An 18,982-nucleotide genomic window follows, 5' to 3' on the forward strand; every position below is an offset into this window, starting at 1 on the left:
ATCAATAGCAAACCAATCCTTTTTAAAACTAGGGGATCGTTGATCAATGTCTGTCCAATGGAACACTTTCAACTAAATCAGTCCTTGTATAGCATTCAGGTACCAGTGGTTCAAACACCGGTGACGTAACGGATGAAATTGTTCTTTACGTTTGACTTGTATTTTGACCAGCTCTCGGTAAATCCTTTCTCTCAACTCCACAGGCAAAGCACGAATATTCTCTTGTAAAGTATCCATAAACAGGTTATGGTAAGTTACTTCAATGTCTCGGTCCCACTAAGGGTAAGTAATGAAAATTCGGTGACCATCGAGCATGTTCTACGTAGGCCGAATCTTGCGGTTCCCAGTGGTGAAGTGACACACCGCAACTGAAGCACTTGACTTTATCCCCTTCGCCCAAGTAGAACAATCCGGCTCTGGCTAATTCTCCGTGGGTCGGTCCTCCCAGATACTTAGGCCATTTTCCTTTGAACGACTGAAGACGATTTTCAAAGTCGCAGTATTCCGACAAACGCACAGGAAACGAATATTCGTCTTTCACAGGTTCGTTTCGATGAGGGTTGGGTGACATGGACAGGAGTTTGCTCAGGGCTGGATGACATCCGTAGGGGGGGGGTAGACATGAAGGTGAACATCCACCTTTAAAATGAAACGCAGTAAAGTGTCCAAGAGGACGAGCGTCATCGCTGTCGCATCCCTCAGGTTTGGCACGCACAGCATCACTTTCCATGATAGGGGTAGTGAGAACAAAGTTCCCATGATGTTTTACGGCATCGCTAAGGTCACAGCGTACAGCATCGTTCCCATCGCAAGGCTCACAATCGCATTCCACTTCAGAAGTCCCACACTTGACGTGTACCTGTCTGAACTTGTTTTGTGTTTCTCTAAAAGTATTCATCTTGTTCGCTTGGTCTTGGTAGTCACAATGAACTATCGATCTTAACCATAGCCCCTTTTTATACTAGTCGCAATGCAGTCTCAGCCTTGTACATCGTTCCTTTTTATGTCTAGTTTTGGAAGGTACCGTTTCTAAGGTACCGTCATAATTGTACCGTAGTGTAATGGCTGGAAAGGCCATAGAAAGGTAAGGGCAGTGCGGAGACCATCGAGTATGTTCCAGAATAGCTGAATCTTTATAGATACATAGATCCATTTGTAACTTCAGTCCGCAAGCGAAACACTGTACTTCGTATCCCAATCCTGACTCAGGTCCCAAGTAGACAAATCCTGTTGTAGCTAAAACATGCGAAGAAGGTAATCCTTTCCTATCCGTAGGCCATGCTTGAAACGTGTCCACTCGACAGGCACAATCACAATAGTCAGGCAAGAAAACCGGAAAATGGTAGGGTTTGAACTTGGAGTTCCCATCGGGTTTCTCACTCGATTCTTGCTGTGGCGAAGTCATCATTCTGGTGGGTGGCTATCCTCTTACAACCAATGTTTTATACCAACATGTCCATACGGCAAAGTAAAGTGGTTGGGCAGTCGCACTCGCTTCTGGTACACGATTTGATAGACTTTTTCCAAGGGTCGACTGACAATGTAGTGAGTGGGTAAACGTACAATCTTGCTGGGTTGATAGGTGTTCACTTTAAAGTGTTCATCTTCTCTAGACTCCAAAGCTTCTTTCAATACGCCAAAGTTCACCACTCGACTGGTACGATAATTCAGAGTCAATCCTTTCATTTTACACGTCGTGTGCACGTCTCCTTTGTCCCGGTATTCGTAACCGTAAATTTTAGGACCACCACTGGCGAAACTTAGAATCTTGTCGTCGGGGTGCTCGTATGTCCAGGCTCCTAAACGGTCTCCTTCGATGTCAGGGTGCTGTTAACTCGGGTGATCGATGTAAATGCAACTGTCCGTGTCAAAGTACAGGACACGTTCCCCTAACAGTTCTAAAGCTTCGTACAATTTTAAGCGAGCATGAGCTGTCATGTAAGCCGCAATGATAACATTTCCAAAGGGGTCGTCTTGTACAAAGTCCAGATCTTCTTCGTAATTCACTAAGATCAAATCCTCGCGAACGACGTCCACGTGTTTCATGTATTTGGTTTTGTCGTGAATCATCTGGAAGTAGAGGGAAGGTTCGGTCAAATATTCCGTCTTGGGTAAACACGGTCGTTGTGCCATTTTACCCCACAAGCAATTTAACATCACTTTGGCAAACGATCGCCTGCCTTCGTTTTTCTCGATGTGATCTAAAGGGATGCCTTCTTGTTCATAGTATTTCTCTTTGAATGTCTTTTGGTCTTCGGGAGTGTGACACCAGGACGGATAGCCGCTGGCTTCTTGCTTCAGTTTCAAAAAGGCATCCACGTAGTCTGCGAAAATGCCTTTCTGCGTGGGGTCACCCTTGTGGTATTGTTGTGTCTTGGGGAAAGTGACAAATTTCGTACACTTCTAACAGTTGGTATCCCATGTCCAGAGCTTTGAACAATTCTACGCTGACCCAGGTTCCTGTCAAGGTGCGTTCTTCCTGGGTCAGCACGACAAGGCTTGTCATGGTTGCACGTTTCGGCACAAGTACGGCACAAAGGAAACATCAGTTTGCCTTGACAATGGTGAGGTAACACGGGATGATACAAGTCGGTGGGAGGCAAAACTTTGCACTTGATCAAGCCTTCGTATTGTCGAATGTTTTTCAGGTCGATGTGTTCCGTGAACAATTGTGGGTGCCCTGCAGGAAAGCGACAATATTTGCATACGTAGGGATACAGCGAACACACGTCCAAGTATTTGATTTCTTCTCCTTTCTCTTCGTCGGCGTGGTATAACAAACAGGTGGCATTGGTCCTTCCTCCGTACAAACTATCCCTCGGGTTCAGGGGGTCCATGAACTGGTAACTTTCCACGAGGCGTTTAAATTCTGTATCAGTTTTCAAACGGTGATCGTATTCGTGTTCCCACATTTCCACCACTTGGTATCCTTCCTGTTCTAACTTTAGGCGTCGCTGACAAGTGGCCTGGTACAAGTCTTCCATGGTTCGTTGTAAAAACTGATTTTTAGTGCCACGGTCAGGGTAACAGACGGGACATCCGTGAAATAAGCAACCGTTAAACTCGTACACGATCTTGGGGTTTTCTAAGTCCCAGCCATCGACCGAATGCGTTCCAATGGTCTTTTCGCCCCCTCCGTTGGGGGCATGCTGAATCCATTTGTCTTCCTTGTCGCACAAGTAATGTAACCAGCGTAGGCCTTTGACCGAGTATTGACGTTTGACATAGTTGGTCGTTTGAGGACTGATGACAGCCACGGTGTTTTCAGGCATGAATCGTTGTCGGTACATTAAGGAACACGCTTTGGCAATGGTGCAAGCTTCTTTCAAAGGATCGACCCCTCCGTGTTCCATGAACAGTTCTCGAAATTTTCCACAGCAACGCCGTAAATTGTCCACGTCGGAACGACAATACTTTAGCATTTCTTCCTGAAAGTCAAAAGGGTTCGAGGTATGGATCTAGTACCAAGCGTAGAAAGCGTCTCGTTGTTCGGTACGCATGTTGTCAGGGTCGTAATAGTGAGCCTCAGGCAAATGGGGTAGAACGGCGTGTTGATTGGCTTCCGTATTGAAAAAGTGTGGAAAGTACCCTTTAGCCATTTCTGTCATTCCAAACGTTTTAGGCATTCGACTCAAAGGCATGGCCAAGTAACTCATCGAATCTTTAAACTGTACTTGTCTCACTTGCATGAAAATGATTTTGACTCCGTTCAAAGTGACTTTAGGACGTTCGGTGCCATGTTCCGTATAGTATCTCAAAAGAAACTGTCCATCGTATCCGGAGAAATTGTGAGCCATCACTGTGGCATGACGATGACAATCTCCGTAACGTTCGATGTCCTCTTGGCTCCACGTCTTGTCGATGGGGTCTAAGACCCATCGGGCGAAATCGGCTAGCGTGTTCGGTCCCCGAAAGATTTTTTCACGCCCTCCAGGAATCTTGCTGCAGTAAGGGCAATGACTCACGATAGGTTCTTGATTGCACTTTTCGCACGCTCGATGAGCCACGCAGAAATTAGGAATGTGAATGCCGGTCTCTTGCATGCATTCGAAATCGAAAAAGATGAAATTGTCTTTCTTCTTGAGTCCATCCTCTTTCTCTGGTTGGGGTTGGTATTTTGGCACGTAGCATTGATGTTCCAAGTCCACGATGTGGTGACAAATGTGACATTTTTTCCTTCCTGAACACACGTGTGCCTTGGCACTATTGGCACGTATGCCTTGTCCACACGTAGGGCACAATCTCAGCAGTTGACAAGCGCATTTTCTTCTGTGAACCTTGCGCCTTCAAATGTTGTTGGTAACAGGCAGGGCTGACAAACGTGCGCTGACAAGTTGAACAATGCACTGGTTCTTGCCCTTCGCTCAGACAGGGTGGAGAGGCCAAACATCCTGAGCATTTCGAGCCACAATGCTTGTGTTGCTCTCGATTGTTATAGCCATAGTCACATTTCTCATAGTAATAACCGTATCCCAGGAATCCGGTAATACCGGTAATGGTATCGTAATGGTCATCGTGATGATAGACATGAATGTATTTTCCGTCCTTAAAGTCTTTCCCTCGAAACAACCGAGGCCCACACATTTCTTGAGGGTGCACTTTCAAGGTGTAGCGTGGAGCTAAAATATCTTGCAATGTTTGCATCTCAGGAATGCCACAGGGTGTGTCTGTGGACAGGTCAGCTTGTTGTAACAGGAGTTCTGCTTCACCTCGTTGTTTGGCTCGGTCGGATCGTTGAATAGTTTTCCAGGTTCTTTTCCATTCTACCGTGTCATTTTTGTTGGCATAGGTTCGTCCCACCACGATGGCACGGGCTAAACACATCTGGTCTTGAGGGTTGTGAATTCGGACGACACTTGTTTTGGTGCTGCGAAGCTCGTCCACCAATAACATCTTTTTGCGTCCAGTCCCTTCAGGAGGAGAGACGTGGGTCATGTCCAGTTTTGCTTTTCCATCGGTGATGTCAAACTGGTCAATGGATTGTTGTACGTGTTGAATCTTGTCCATGACTTTGGAAGCAGTCATTTCTGCAGTGGTGCTAAACTCGATCCAAACAGGGGATTTCAAACCGTCGTGTTGTATGGAAAGTCTCAAGCGATCGTCTTCTTTGGGTTGACATTGTCGCTTGAGTGTGGTGAGCAAAGAATCCCACACCCCGGTGATGAACCCTTCTGCTTTCTCTAACGGTACTTCAGCCTTGAAATCTTTAAACTTCACCGTGTATTTGTAAGCCGTGGTTCTAAATTTTCTAGAGGAGCGCTTTTCCGTCTCTCGAATGGAATAGTACTTTTCAGGTTTGACTAAGGGTGGTGAACTTTGTTTAGAGGGTTTGGATTCTGGTTCACTCATGTTCTCTTCAAAATCACTGGCATGAATTTGTGCCAAGACTTCAGCCCTGGTACGAGGCGATAGATCACGTTTCTGCCTCTTACTTTCTTCTTTCTTCTCAAATGAATTGGATCATTTCATTTTGAGTGCAAAACGTCAAATGACTAAAGTTTAAACACCATAGACTAATTTATAGTCCAGACCAGCGTATATAAAAGGGTGTGTGTCTTGTCCTTTCACTATTCATTTCACTCTCAAACCGAGCACAACGATGAAAGAGACTACACAAATCGAACATTTCATCAGAGCTTTGCGTGGGGTCATTAGAAATTCTCTTCAGACCAGCCGACGGACTACTCTCCTTCCTTGCGAGATAAAAGTCAAGATACTTGCTATATCTGTCAGAAGAAAGGGCATTGGTCTTCAGAGTGTCCAGACCGTCAAAAAAGAAAAAAAGGGGCTAGAAAAGACAAAAGTCAAGATACCTGTTATTATTGTCAAGAAAAAAGACATTGGTCTCCAGATTGCCCAAAAAAGAAACAAGAGGAGTCAGAAGAAAAGAGGGATTCTTCAGAAGAAGAGAGGGGTTCTTCAGAGGAAGAAAGCAGCCAGGTAAAGAAAACGAAACAGGAGAAGAAAAGAAGAAGGGAAGAAAGTGAGGAGGAAGAGGAGGAAAAGACTGTGACGGTGAGGAAATTGAAAAAAACAGAGACTAAACAATGAGACAGAAGAAGTGTATGAACTTTTTAAAGTGCTCTGTTGTGAATTGTGAATTGGATTGTAAATATTTATAAAAGAATAAATTAGGTATAAAAAGGTAAGTGTCTTTGGGTTTTATTTCACGCACTCATACACAGACACGTACTATAGGGGTAAAATGGGTTTTTTTTGAGTTATTGGCAATTGAAAGTCTATCTCTTTTCGAGAAATGTGGGTGGCCCTGCAAAGGGCCTTTTTTTGGTGTAGAGGTGAGTTTAAGCAATCAACTTTAACTGCCTTAAGCCTTTGCCACGGCCAAGGCCTACTTCTGGACTGCGTACTGTTGATGATGATGATGATGATTTGGTTGAAATCACTAAGGGTGGCACGTTAGGCTTAGTCACAGGGTTGGAGTGTTTAGCTTGGGAAGGTCGTATTCTCTTCGGTCGTAATAAAGAAGTCTGATACATTTATTTCAGACTTCTTAACTCCGCTAAAATGTCTAACAATACCGTGACCGTTTGATTTTGACACCCTTGTTTCTTTGCTGCTTCTTCTTGTTGTTGTTTTTTTCTTACCTCTTCTTCTTGCTGTTGTTGCTGTAGGAGAAAAGCTTGTTCCGCTTCCTTTTGCTGTTGCATAAATTTCTCCAATTCTTCTTTCTGTCTCTGTCTAAAATTCTCCACGTGCGGTAATGAAGGAGACGAAGGTTCCGGAACAAATTCTTGCGGGGTAAGAAAATCCACAAAATCCCAATTTACCTCTTTTGAAAGTATGTCCGGGTTCCCTTGGGTGGTCTCCATTGCTGGTGCACCCCAATTGATCGTTTTCTGAGTTTCCGTCATGTTGAATAACTGTCGCATAGAATGATTGCACACAGGCGCTAGCGAATCTATATAGACCACGTGACGTCACAGACTGTTCTCTTCGGATTGGATGCGGGCTGACTGAATTTTGCAACGCGTGTTTGGATTGGTCAACAAACTCAATCCGTTTCAATCCTACCTCTACCAATAAATAAGAGCAGTTCACTGCATTGATTCACCTGTTCTCGGCGCCTCAACATGTGGACCGACGTACACTCTTCCACCCTTGTGTCAACGATGATGTTCCGGACGGACATACCCATGTATGTCCGATCCAACTGGACATTTGTCCATAGGACAGACACCAGTCTGTGGATACGTAGGATCTACGTAGAAAGACAAGGATGCCTCAAAAGTGTCCTGATTTACGGTAGTACAGTGAGACGCAGTCTAAGGACAAGAAGAAGACCAATGCGGTGCCCCTTATGTTAGTGGATACATTAACATAAACCCAAAGGCCCTTTTCAGGGCCACTCCAATCTCTCGAAAAGAGATAGACTTTCAATTGCCTACCCCATTTTTTATTTTTTATTTTTTATTTTTTTTTATTTTTATTTTTTTTATTTTAAAAAAAAAAATAGAGGCCCATCAGGTCGGGACCCTATTGAAATAGGGTCCCGACCCTGTTCCATTTTCCCTTGTCGCTCAACAGTCCCAAAATATATTCCCCATGTTAAATTCCCCTTGTCGCTCAACAGTCCCACGATTTATTCCCCATGTTAAATTCCCATTGTCGCCAGGGTACAACCCCCCTATTTTAACATTAAAGCCCCATTGTCGCTAGGGTATCCACATTCACTACTCTTGTGGAACTTTTATCATAAATAATATAGAGATAAATGATCTAGCATGATAAACACTATACTAAACGAACAATACGAAGTAAACTGAAACAAACTATGAAGAAGAAAAAACCTGAAGCAACCTAAACCAAACTTAACAAATGCAAATTAAGCCAAACGCTTAACCGAAGCAACCTGAACAAAACTAAACCGACTAAACAAAATTGAATTAGACTAAACCAAACTGCACTGAAATAATCTAAAGTGAATTTAAAGAAAAACTAGACCGAACGGAGCAGAAATAAAGGACTTACCCATCTACATCCGTTCCGGTCTAGGTTCAGAGGCTGCTGACCAGTTGTCATTCCCAGCTGGGAGTTACACCTTGAGAGAATACAAGTACATGAATGGTGTGATTTAATCAAAATAGTGATCAATTACATGTTTTCGGATATGCGATAGCATACGTACGAGCAAACATGACTATTTAATACCAAAAATGTATTTGGAGTAATTAAGGGTAAACAGACAGACCCAAGATCTGCAAGTAGTATAGTGGGGCACTGGACGGACAATGGAAAAGCCAGGCAAAAAGGACGTGAACACGATTACGGACAAGGTTTTTCAAACCCCACACCTACCCCACCCGGCACGTTTACGGACAATGGAAATTGAACATGGGGAATATTACAGTTGTATACGGACAAGGGAAAGTGAAGTTTTTGTATAGGGACAATAGGAATGGAACAGGTAAGGTGACGTTACGGTACTGAAGATTGGTAACAATGTAGCACGGGGCTGACCTCAATCTTGCCAAACAGTGGGGAAAAAACTAGAACGCTAGGCGGGAACGGGACTGGCGGGACAGGGACATATATATCACATACAACATACAAACATAGATTGATGAACATCACTCTATCACACAAACAACAATACAAGCGACTATAAAATTTTGTTTAGGCAAGAAAACAAATCTTTTTGAGGTATATAAGTAGCCCTGAAAAGGGCCTTTGGATTTCTTCTTCTAATTTCTTCTATTCCTCCACCATCTTCTTATTTTCTGCCCTACACTCCTTGTCTTCCTCTTATCCTTTGTATCCTCCTCCTCTTCTTCCATCTCCACTATCTCCTCTTTTTTGTCTTTTCATTCTTGTCTTCTTTTTCAATCTTACGATTCCATAATCTCATCCTGTCTTTGTCTTCTATATCTTCCTTTTCTTCTTTTTCTTCTTTAATCCTTTCTCTGAGTTTTAAATCGCCTTTTTAAATTATTCATTTCCATTTTTTAAATGTGCGGACTATAGGTACCATTCTCTATTCTGTCAAGCAACACTTCTACCATGCCTATGGTATCCACGACTTCCTGCAGCTTTAACATCTTGTCCATATGTTTGCTGGCCATTTTCTTTGCTTATTCAAGGTTGAATGGCGCGAATGACGAGCGCTTGATTTTATATTTGTCAAGCCCGGACATGACGGAAAACATCCCTTACACTCACTTCACATATTATATACTATCCACCAACCCCAAAATCTACTATCCACACACGGGAAGAAGAAGAAAAAACAAACACAAATATACTATCCATCCACGAAGAAGAAAAAAATATTATATACTATCCATCAACCCCAAAATCTACTATCCACACACGGGAAGAAGAATAAAAACAATCCCAAATATACTATCCACACAACGTACTCGAACGCATACAAAACACACACACACACACACACACACACAAACACACACTGAGGGAAGAAAAAAACAAACCCAAAATATACTATCCACACAACGTACGCAAATGCACACACACACACACACACTATCACATCAGTAAAGGAGTGAGTGTTTATAATCACACTACTCACACTCATACCAATTGGCAACTTGAATAGTCTCTTTTAAAGAGATTTGGGTACCCTGAGAAAGACTGGAATGTTTTAAAACTCCAGATGTACCTGGTTAATGGTGACATCTTCCAGGCCGGACACCACAGAAACAACACCGGCTCCAGTCATTGTCCCAATAGACTAGCAGATGAGAATGCGGAGGTAGCTTGAGTGGCCTCGTCATCCCAAGCTTCAGTTTGTGAAACCAGACTTTTCTCTGTCTTCTCCTGTGCCAGACCCGTGGCTGTTGGGGTTGTCGTGGTTGCTCTCGCAACTCCTCCCAGTTTTCCGTATGTGGGATCACGGCTCTTGGTTTCTGTGGTAGAGGTGGCTGTGGTTGCGTCCTCACCGCAGGCTTCACCTCACAGAATGGTATCAGCATGAGGTGAGGTAGGAGCCTTTCTTCCTTTTCTTTCTCCTCCTCCTGTTCTATTCTCGCACTTTATTATATGACCTCCATATCCAGTTTGTTCAGGAGGCGCCTGGTATACTCCAGGTGCATTTGTAGTTCCAAGAGTTTTGTAATTCTGCTCATTTCTTTTCACAGTAGCCGGACTGACTGACTAGTTGGATTAAAGTGGTGTGCGTACATATGTACATGTACCACTGGTTAATGCCTGCACAGCAGGCTTTTAAATTGATCCTGGGGAAAGGAATTAGTGCTACATTCCCCACGCGTTTATATGCTCACAAAGAACTATTAATTTAGCTTTCAGGTCGTGGGACTAAATGTCCCTAACGACCTGAATGTAAGGCATTCATGAGTGGGAATGGACCCAACACACACTCATGTTAAAATAAATGAATTTCAGTCTGCTATCGACTGGTCCAGGTGTCTACCAAAGTAGTATGTGACACCAGTTGCGATTGGTTGCCACTATGAAGTCACATTGGGACACCTGGATTTCGCCAAAAGCTTTGGAACAGCGATGGTTTAAAGAGAGAGCTTCAAGCTACGCCCCCCGCAGATATAAAAGAAACAATTACTTTTTACTTACAAACGCTAACCACAAACAAATAAAACACAGACTATATTCTGACAAGCTAGGGAAACGAAGTGCTTATAGACACACTTCTATTTTTTAAATTTACTAACATACAATTGGCAATTGAACTAGATTGTCTTTTCAAAAGTATTAGGGCAGCCCTGAAAAGGGCTGCTTTTTCTGGTCGGGCAGTTATAGCAATCTTTTATCGCCTAAGATTGCGTCCCCGTCTGGCGACAGGCTTTCCCACAGGATATGGCATACTTCTTCCGAAAGAGAAGAACTTTTTCGTGTCTACATGGCAGTCGACAAATCTTCTGTCTGGTTCCTGTTGTTGTTGCTGCTGATCTCTCTGCTTCTAAAGTCTTTACTTCTTAGTCCATTCTTCTTCCTCCTTCTTGATTTCCTCTCTGAAGAGCTCTTCCATCAGGTCTTCGGTCACTTTCAACATTCTGACATTCTCTATTTCTTCAGGTTTGGATATCAGGCTTTGTCTGACACGATGTAAATTCACGTAAGCTTCGTTCAGCTTGGCTAGTCTTGAACACATCTTCATAGGAGGATGAGTCAATAATAGATGGTCAGACTGGAGACTGCCTCGCTTTATATGGTTCAAGCGCAGACGCGATAGAAAACATCCCTACGAGTTTTTGGTTGGGTCGGAGCGCTATGATTGTTGATTTGAGGAAGAGGGAATGAAAGAAGTCAAAGAACATTTATAGTAATAGTTTTTTTTATAAAAAAACAAACGACAGACACATTTTTTCAAAACACAACATTCAAATAACTAACAACCAACAATTAACAATAAAACGGTTTTTTTTCTTCAAACAAGCAAAATATTTTTTAAATCGAAAACTATTTTTGACAAGGTTTACAATGTTGTGAAGTTAAGCTAGACTTCCACTGATTGAAGTTATTGGGCCATTGATGTACACTACGTTTCCTAGCTAAAGACAAAATATAACCATAATGGTCACAAAACCATCGATTATACTTTGTCATCGTTTCTAGAAGAGTAACGATCAAAATAATTCACTAAATGTTCTAAAGAATATCCAAGACCGCGTTGATCAAGAAAATACGCAATATTGTCCACACACCATTGAATCTGTGACTTGTAATTTCACATTATTGAATCATGTCGTCGGCGCATTTCTTCTTATAAAGTCGATGATGTCGTCTTCCAAAGGTGGCAATCCATATGAAGCAAACTACTCCACATAACCATCACGGGGAAAGTAGACGTCTACCCAGTGGGTTTCTGCGTGATGACTGCCGTCCGTGTTGATGACATAAACTTGATGGTTTTGAGGTTTGCAATGAGGCAGTTCATCTTTAGCACACATGACAGGATTCCAAGAAACAGTTTACGAACTGTGGTTCAAAAATAAAGTTCACAGGTATTCATTTTTGTGTTGTGTTGTTTCTTTTCTGGTTTTTTTCCCCACAGGTAATGATAAGTCATCAATTCAATCTGAACATTTTGCTTGAAAATTTCTGACAAGTAACCGTTTCTTCGCTTTGTCTCCGCACTCTGAGCCAAGAGAGCTTCGATGTGATGTATCTCTAGAGCCATCAATGGAGGGGAGGATTGATCACGCAAGTCTTTATACCACTGATGTAACATGGATTATTCCGAGATGAGACTCCAAGCTTCGTCCAGATACTCGTCCGATTTTTCTTCTTGACACATAAGACATTTATCGTGTTGAATTTGACTGGGATGATCGTTTTGACATCCATAGCAATCTTTCTTTGATCAATTCCGTACTATTTTCTGCCAGGTGTTTGGCAGAACATGAGACCAGATGTTGTTCTTGCTCTGGCCATCTGGACTTCATCACTCTGTCCTTCTCTTCTTTGTTTTGGGGTTCTTCTTCCACGGTATCCTCCCATTCCATCTCCATAGATTCTCCACTATTCAAAGAGGGATTACAGTCTTCCACAGCTTCTAATAGTCTAGAATGACTTATCTCAAAGTGTTGATTTCTATGGTATCGTCGAATTCGGCATACAAGAGGACGTTCACCGTCTCGCATAGAGCTTCATCAAACTGAAGTTCCACACAAATCTGGCCGGATTTTATAGGGTGGAAAAGTCCCTCGTCGCTGTCTTGGTCTGGAGTGAAATCAAAAGCCCATAAACCATAGCCTCCGGCAAAATCGTCGTACGTAATACCGTGACTGGTGTTGGTTCCTAACTGTCCGGTGACTGACTTCCATTTTCTTCACGTGGTAGTGCTTCAAATTGAAAGGATTTTTATTGAAGGCTCCGTTCAGGGCTTTGTTTTCTCGACGATACCAAGGATTAAACGTTTGGGTAACTGTTCTTAGAACAGATGATCTTCGATTATGGAATGCTGTTCTCTGGGAATAGTAAACGTTTTCACTTCCACGCGACGTATCGAATACTTAGCGGTCGTTCTGCTCAAAGTGTGACTGATGTCGTTTCCCACTTTAGGTAACACTTCCACGCGACACACGTAGAGCTTGCCGTCCTCCATTTTGGTTTTGGGATTGTCAGTAGTTTAAGCCATCAAATGGAAGGTGGTACTGCAGAGATTCAGTCTCAGACGGACATCCACACCGTGCCGCAAATACTTTTCTTGTAACCACATGTTCTGATGCAAACAATCCATCAGTTCTAAACTCTTCGCGTTTATGATTTTGCTTCTTCATTCTACAAATCCATCATTCTCATCCGATATTCTGTTGAACTTTTCCGCTGAGTTAGGTTCCCATATCATGCAGACATTTAGATGGGTGTTCTTGGCCTCTATTCCGCGCGTCAAAAGAGTTTCCAGGTAGGTACGTTAAGGGTAAGTAGCCATGCTACCACTGGCTAGTTTGTTATTCAAGTACAAGTCCACTCCGCTGAGGAAGGAATGCATGAAATTGTTGACGGGAACTACTTTCTCAGTGTTGTATCGAGGGTCTGCATTATTATTTAGAACGTTGGCTTTCAGGTACAAGTAACTGCTCATCAGATCGATGTAATCTTTGAGCTGTCCTTTGATTTCAAACTCGATGGGATCTGAATCCGTCAAAGAGGAGACGGGGTGTTATTCTACCCATTGGGATTCTTGCATTGTCATCATGGTGGGTGGCATGACAAACAAATCCAGTTCCGACTTTGAACAGACGAAAGACTCTCCGTGCATCATTTTTCTCTCTTTCTGTTTGTTAATTTTTCAATAATCAAAAACGTCTAAATCTCGGACGGTTCTTCTTTTCTTAGTCTTTCTAGCTTTATGAATCTGAGGTCATCTGAAGGGGTGAGACTTTTCAGTCGAGTTTTGGCAGCACGAGACAAATTCTGAACTCCTCCGTAACTGCCGGATATGCTGGATCGTAGTAAATGCTGGCCAGCACCTCTCCATTTTCTAATAAGTACCCACTCTTCGCTGATGATACTTTAGATGGGGCGAAATGGTGGTTTGGAAACAGCTTTATGTGCCTGACGTGCCACGGGAGTAGAAGTCGAGTTTAGTTGTGGCGCTGGGGGTGATAATGATATGGCTTTGGTCTTCTTTTCTTTTTTCACTTCTGGTTTTCCTTCTTTCGTTTTTATTTCTGTCGAAGGAAGAGTGAACATCATCTTTTTAACTCAAGATTTAAGTTCTTCTCGTTGGGGAGTGGGGTAAGGGGTCAAAAAGGACGCTTCAGTCTTACTAGGAATGGGAGCTGCTGATGGTGTTTAAAATACCTCTCGTACCTCTTCTCCCTCAGGTATTCGTGGCGCTTCATCTGTCTTGACTTCTGGAGGTGATGGTGGTGGTGGTGATGGACTTTTCGTCAGGGTCTTAAAATCTTTTAAAGTTCGCAGAGCTGTTTCGTCTAAAGCTTTCTGGTGAACAAGTTGCAGTCGTTGCAATAGTTCACTTTTATCGTATTGGTCCATTTTTATCTTGCTCCCATGAGTCCTCCCAGCACTGTTCCTAATACTAAGACCGTACTTGTGCAATTTTTCTGTTTCTACAAATCGTTGCGATCCATTAACGATTGCAATTCTTGTTGTAATTGGGACATCTCGGTCAAATGAGAATTGGGAGACAAATGATGTTCCGTTGTTCTTACCAACGATGGTATTCCATCCATCGTTTGTAAGGCACTAAAGCCAGTTTTCGTCCTTCCGTTTGATTTCAATGGTCACAATGATTTCAATGGTCACGTCTGAGATTTTTTTCTCCAGAGGTCACTTTTATGTTCCTGGTCCTTTTTTATCTTCCTCCCATGAGTCCTCCCGGCATTGTTCCTAATACTTCTTTCAGCAGCGGTCCAAAGAGCATGGGCAAAATTCTTCCGTGTTGTATCAACATCTTCTTTTGTCGAATGGGTATTCTCTTTTGGACCATTTGGCGAAGAACATGTCGATGCTTGGCTAGGCATTTTTTCTGATGTGGAGACAGAGGTATCGTGGTTTTCAAGACGTTCAATCAACATTCGCACACTGTACCGATGACGTCTTTGGAGGCGGTTTGATGAGTGTTTTTTGCATGGGTGGAGAAGCTTTCAACAGGACGGACAACATGTCCCCATGTTTGACTAAACGAAGAGGCAGACCTTTCCTTTTCTGCTGTCACTGCAGCTAAAGAGGAGGAGAGTGTCACCACTGGAGGAGAATTTCTTGGAGACGTGGGTTTCCATTATTTCAATCAACTGAGGAAGAACGGGTGTAAAATAGGGTTTGGCAGGCGTCACTAGCAACGAAGAAGTGTAAGAACCTGAGGCTACTGGAGACGCGGTCACCGTCGCTGCAGGTCGTGGTTTGCATATGTAAGGTTGAGTCCTGGCCGAAGTGTCTCTCTTGCGGGTAAAAGCTGTTTTCTGGAGGCTTTTCTTTTTCTGTGGACTTTTCTTTTCTTTTTCTGTGGGCTTTTCATTTTCTGGGGCTGTGACCTGGTCTTTACACAGTCGCTCTTTTCCTTCTTTTGGGTTCGCTTGGCTTTTTGGAGAGTGGCTTTTCTCTTGAGGAGGACTTTGAGGGCTTTGGGGTCCAATTTTAAGAGGGAGCGAATCATGGCACATCCTATAGAACCGCTACCTCCAGGTTTCAAAATAATTTGCTTTTTGGTTTGAGTGTCGATGCGGAGATCAGCCAGTTGCGTGAAAGCTACTTTGTTTCTCTCAAAAAAAGCGTTTGGTTTGATGAGGAATGTGAATGATGCCTTGCAGTAATTGACGTACTGTCACCGTAAACCACCGTAAGACTTCTTTGAGACTGGCTTCTAAGACACGAGCACGTATTTGTGGATTTTTTCGCGACTGATACCGTACAAGGCACGGATCAATTTGACGGGAAGATGAGACTGAAGGGACGTCACGTTGACGCTGTATGAGACAAACCCAAAGTGTCCGAGGTTTTTATAGATTCGTTGTTGTTGTTGTTAAGTCGACGACGGGACCTGTACACAACAGGCCCTCCGTCTTACCACCTGTGGTGAAACAGATGGGTACGAAATCGCAAATAATCGGGGGTAGTAGGTTTTAAATAGGCGTGTGGGGTTTGTGTGGCATCGTCGTACGCATGAGTCAGCCAAGATATTCCTAACTGTTTGGGTGAGACTTACACTTGCGATTTATCTCTAGGGCTTTTAAACAAAACCACTTATTGAGCATTGAAAGTGATGGTGTGATGGGCTTTACTTTGTTGAAACAAATTTTGGGTTATGTAAATGACACTAGCATTACGATGATGCCCTTTGCACGTAATCCGAAGTTTGAGTTCTTCTTCGTCTTCTCCTAACATGTCGTCGAAAATGACCAGATGGGTTTGACTGTGGTTAGACACGATTTCGTAGCCTGCGCCAGGAATGCCTTCCAGAAACACGATGGAATCGCACCTTGACTTTCTCGCAAGAGGCTATACGCCACTCTTTGTAACACCTTACGATCCGTTGAGGTGGACGATCGATCAAATGATGTTTATGTTCGATCAAACGTTTGACAAATTCGGTGAAGCCTGAACTGGTAACAGGCAGGGCTGGCAAAAGTTCGCTTACAAACAGCGCAATGCACTCGTTCTTGTCCTTCGTCAATACATCGTTGAGAAGTCAAACATCCCTCAGATTTCGATCAACAATGTTTGTGTTTCTCTCGATTGGTATAGCCATAGTCACATTTGTCACAATAATACATATATCTCAGGAATCCTGAGATACTGGTGATGGTATCATAATGTTCATTGTGATAATAGACGTGAATGTATTTTCCGTCTTTGAAATCTTTGCCTCGAAACAACAAGGGTACACGCACTTCTTGACGGTGTACATTCAAGGTGTAGCATGGAGCTAAGATGTCTTGCAATATTTGCATTTCAGGAATGCCACAGTGTGTGTCTTTGGATAGCCCCATTTGCTGTAACAAGGGTTCTGCTTCTCTTCGTTGATTGGCTATGTTCGATTTTGGAATAGTTTGCCAAGCTCTTTTCCATTCTACCGTGTCGTTCGTGTCCGCATATGTTCGTCCCACCACGACTGCATAGAACTAAACATATCTGGTCTTGAGGGTTGTTAATTCGGAGCAGACTATTTTTAGTGTTGCGAACGTCGTCCACCAAGAACACCTTTTTGAGTCCTGTCCCTTTGGGAAGAGATACTTGGGTCATGAACAGTGTCGTTTTTCCATCGGTGATGCAAAACTTGTCGTTGGATTGTTGCACGTGTTGAATCTTATCGATGACTTTTTATGGTGTCAGTTCTGATGGGCTGCTAAACTCTATCCCAACAGGGGACTTCAAACTATCGTGATGAATGGAAAGTCTCAAGCGATCGTCTTCTTTGGCTTGACTTTGCCGTTTCAGTGTGGTTAACAAAGAATCCCACACCTCGGTGATGAACCCCTCTGCTTTTTCCAACGGTACGTCGGACATGAAATCTTTAAACTTCACCTTATACGTGTAAGCAATAGTTCTAAGTTTTCTAGAGGAGCGCTTTTCCGTCTCTCGAATGTAGTAGTAGTTTTGAGTGGTTAATGGTGGTGGACTTTGGCTGGGTGTAGAATATCTTAGTCTGGATCTGGCTCACTCAGCTCATCTTCAAAAATCACTGGCATGAATTTGAGCCAAGACTTAAGCTACTGTGCGAGGCAATAAGTCATGTTTCTGCCTCTTACTTTCTTCCCCTTTCTCACCGAAATGATGCGATCGTTCCATCTTGACTGCAAAAAGTCAAATGACTACATTTTAAACACCATGAGTCAGACCCGTGTATATATAAAGGTCAGTGTCTTCCCTTCCAGTATTCATTTCACTCTTAAAGCGACGAGAAAGGTGGAAGAGTCCACACAGATCGAACTTCTAATCAGAGCTCTGCGAGGTGTCATACGAAAGTTTTCTTCAGAAAAGTCGACGGACGCCTCCCCCTCCTTTCGAGATAAAAGTAAAGATACTTGTTATATCTGTGAGAAGAAAGGACATTGGGCTACAGAGTGTTCAGGCCGTCAAAAAAGCAAGACAGGTGTCAGAAGAGACGAAAGTCAAGATACCTGTTATCATTGTCAAGAGAAAGGACATTGGTCTTCAGAATGCCTTGAGAAATAACAGGAGCAAGAGGACGAGACGGGTTCCGAACAGGAAGAAGAGGTATCTTCCCGAAAGGAAGAACTCAGACACGTACAGAAAGAGAAAAAAGAGAAGAAAAGAAGACGAGGAGAAAGTGAGGAAGAAGAGGAAGAAAAACCAGAAGTATGTAAACTTTTTAAAGTGTTATGTTGTGAATTGGATTGTAAAATTTGTACCAAAATACACCAGACAGAAAGAGTAAGTGTCTCTTGGTTTTGATTTTTTTAGAATATGGACCTCAACTCACGCATTCACTCACGCATTCACTCACGTACATCATGGGCAAAAATAGGATTTTTAGTTTTAATTGATTCTGGCAAAATGAATGCTATCTCTTTTCGAGAGAGGTATGTGGCCCTGAAAAGTACCGTTGGGTGTTTGTTTTTAAGAATAAATAACCTCAGGAACGGTACGTAATCTGCTTTAACTGCCTTAAGCCTTTGCCACGGCCAAGGCCTACTTCTGGACTTGCTCCTGTCGATGATGATTTGGTAGAAATCACTATTGCAGGTATCTCAGGTGTAGTAACAGGGTTGGGCTGTTTGGCTCGGAAAGGTCTTTCCTCTTGGATCGCTAAAAAGATGTCTGATACATTTGTTTCAGACTCCTTAACTCTGCTAAAATGTCTACGAGTACCGTCCCCGTTAGACTTTCACTGTCCTCCTTCTCCCCTAGACCTGTTTCTTCTCTGTTGTTTCCTTCTTTCCTCTTCTTCTTCTCGCTGTAGCTGTTGAAGGAGAAAACCTTGTTTTGCTTCTTTCTTCTGTTGTAAAAATTTCTCCAGTTCTTATTTCTGTCTCTGTTTAAAATCCTCGACGTGTGGTAAGGAAGGAGACGTTGGCGAAGGTGCTGGTACCGGAACAAA

At 43.0% G+C, this 18,982-nt stretch overlaps 1 protein-coding gene across 1 annotated transcript in view; it reads right to left on the reverse strand.

Annotated features, from left to right (window-relative positions):
• The window catches only part of LOC149798875 (uncharacterized), a 147,182-nt gene that overhangs the window by 90,727 nt on the left and 37,473 nt on the right, over nt 1-18,982 (reverse strand). Inside the window, exon 6 of the mRNA XM_089957790.1 lies at nt 7,990-8,059. Coding sequence (XP_089813916.1) covers nt 7,990-8,059 — 70 coding nt within the window. The remainder of the gene's footprint in view (nt 1-7,989; nt 8,060-18,982) is intronic.

Source organism: Sinohyriopsis cumingii, chromosome 5, assembly GCF_028554795.1.
Source record: "Sinohyriopsis cumingii isolate HCF-2022 chromosome 5, ASM2855479v2, whole genome shotgun sequence".
In the NCBI taxonomy this organism is placed as follows: Eukaryota; Metazoa; Mollusca; class Bivalvia; order Unionida; family Unionidae; genus Sinohyriopsis; species Sinohyriopsis cumingii.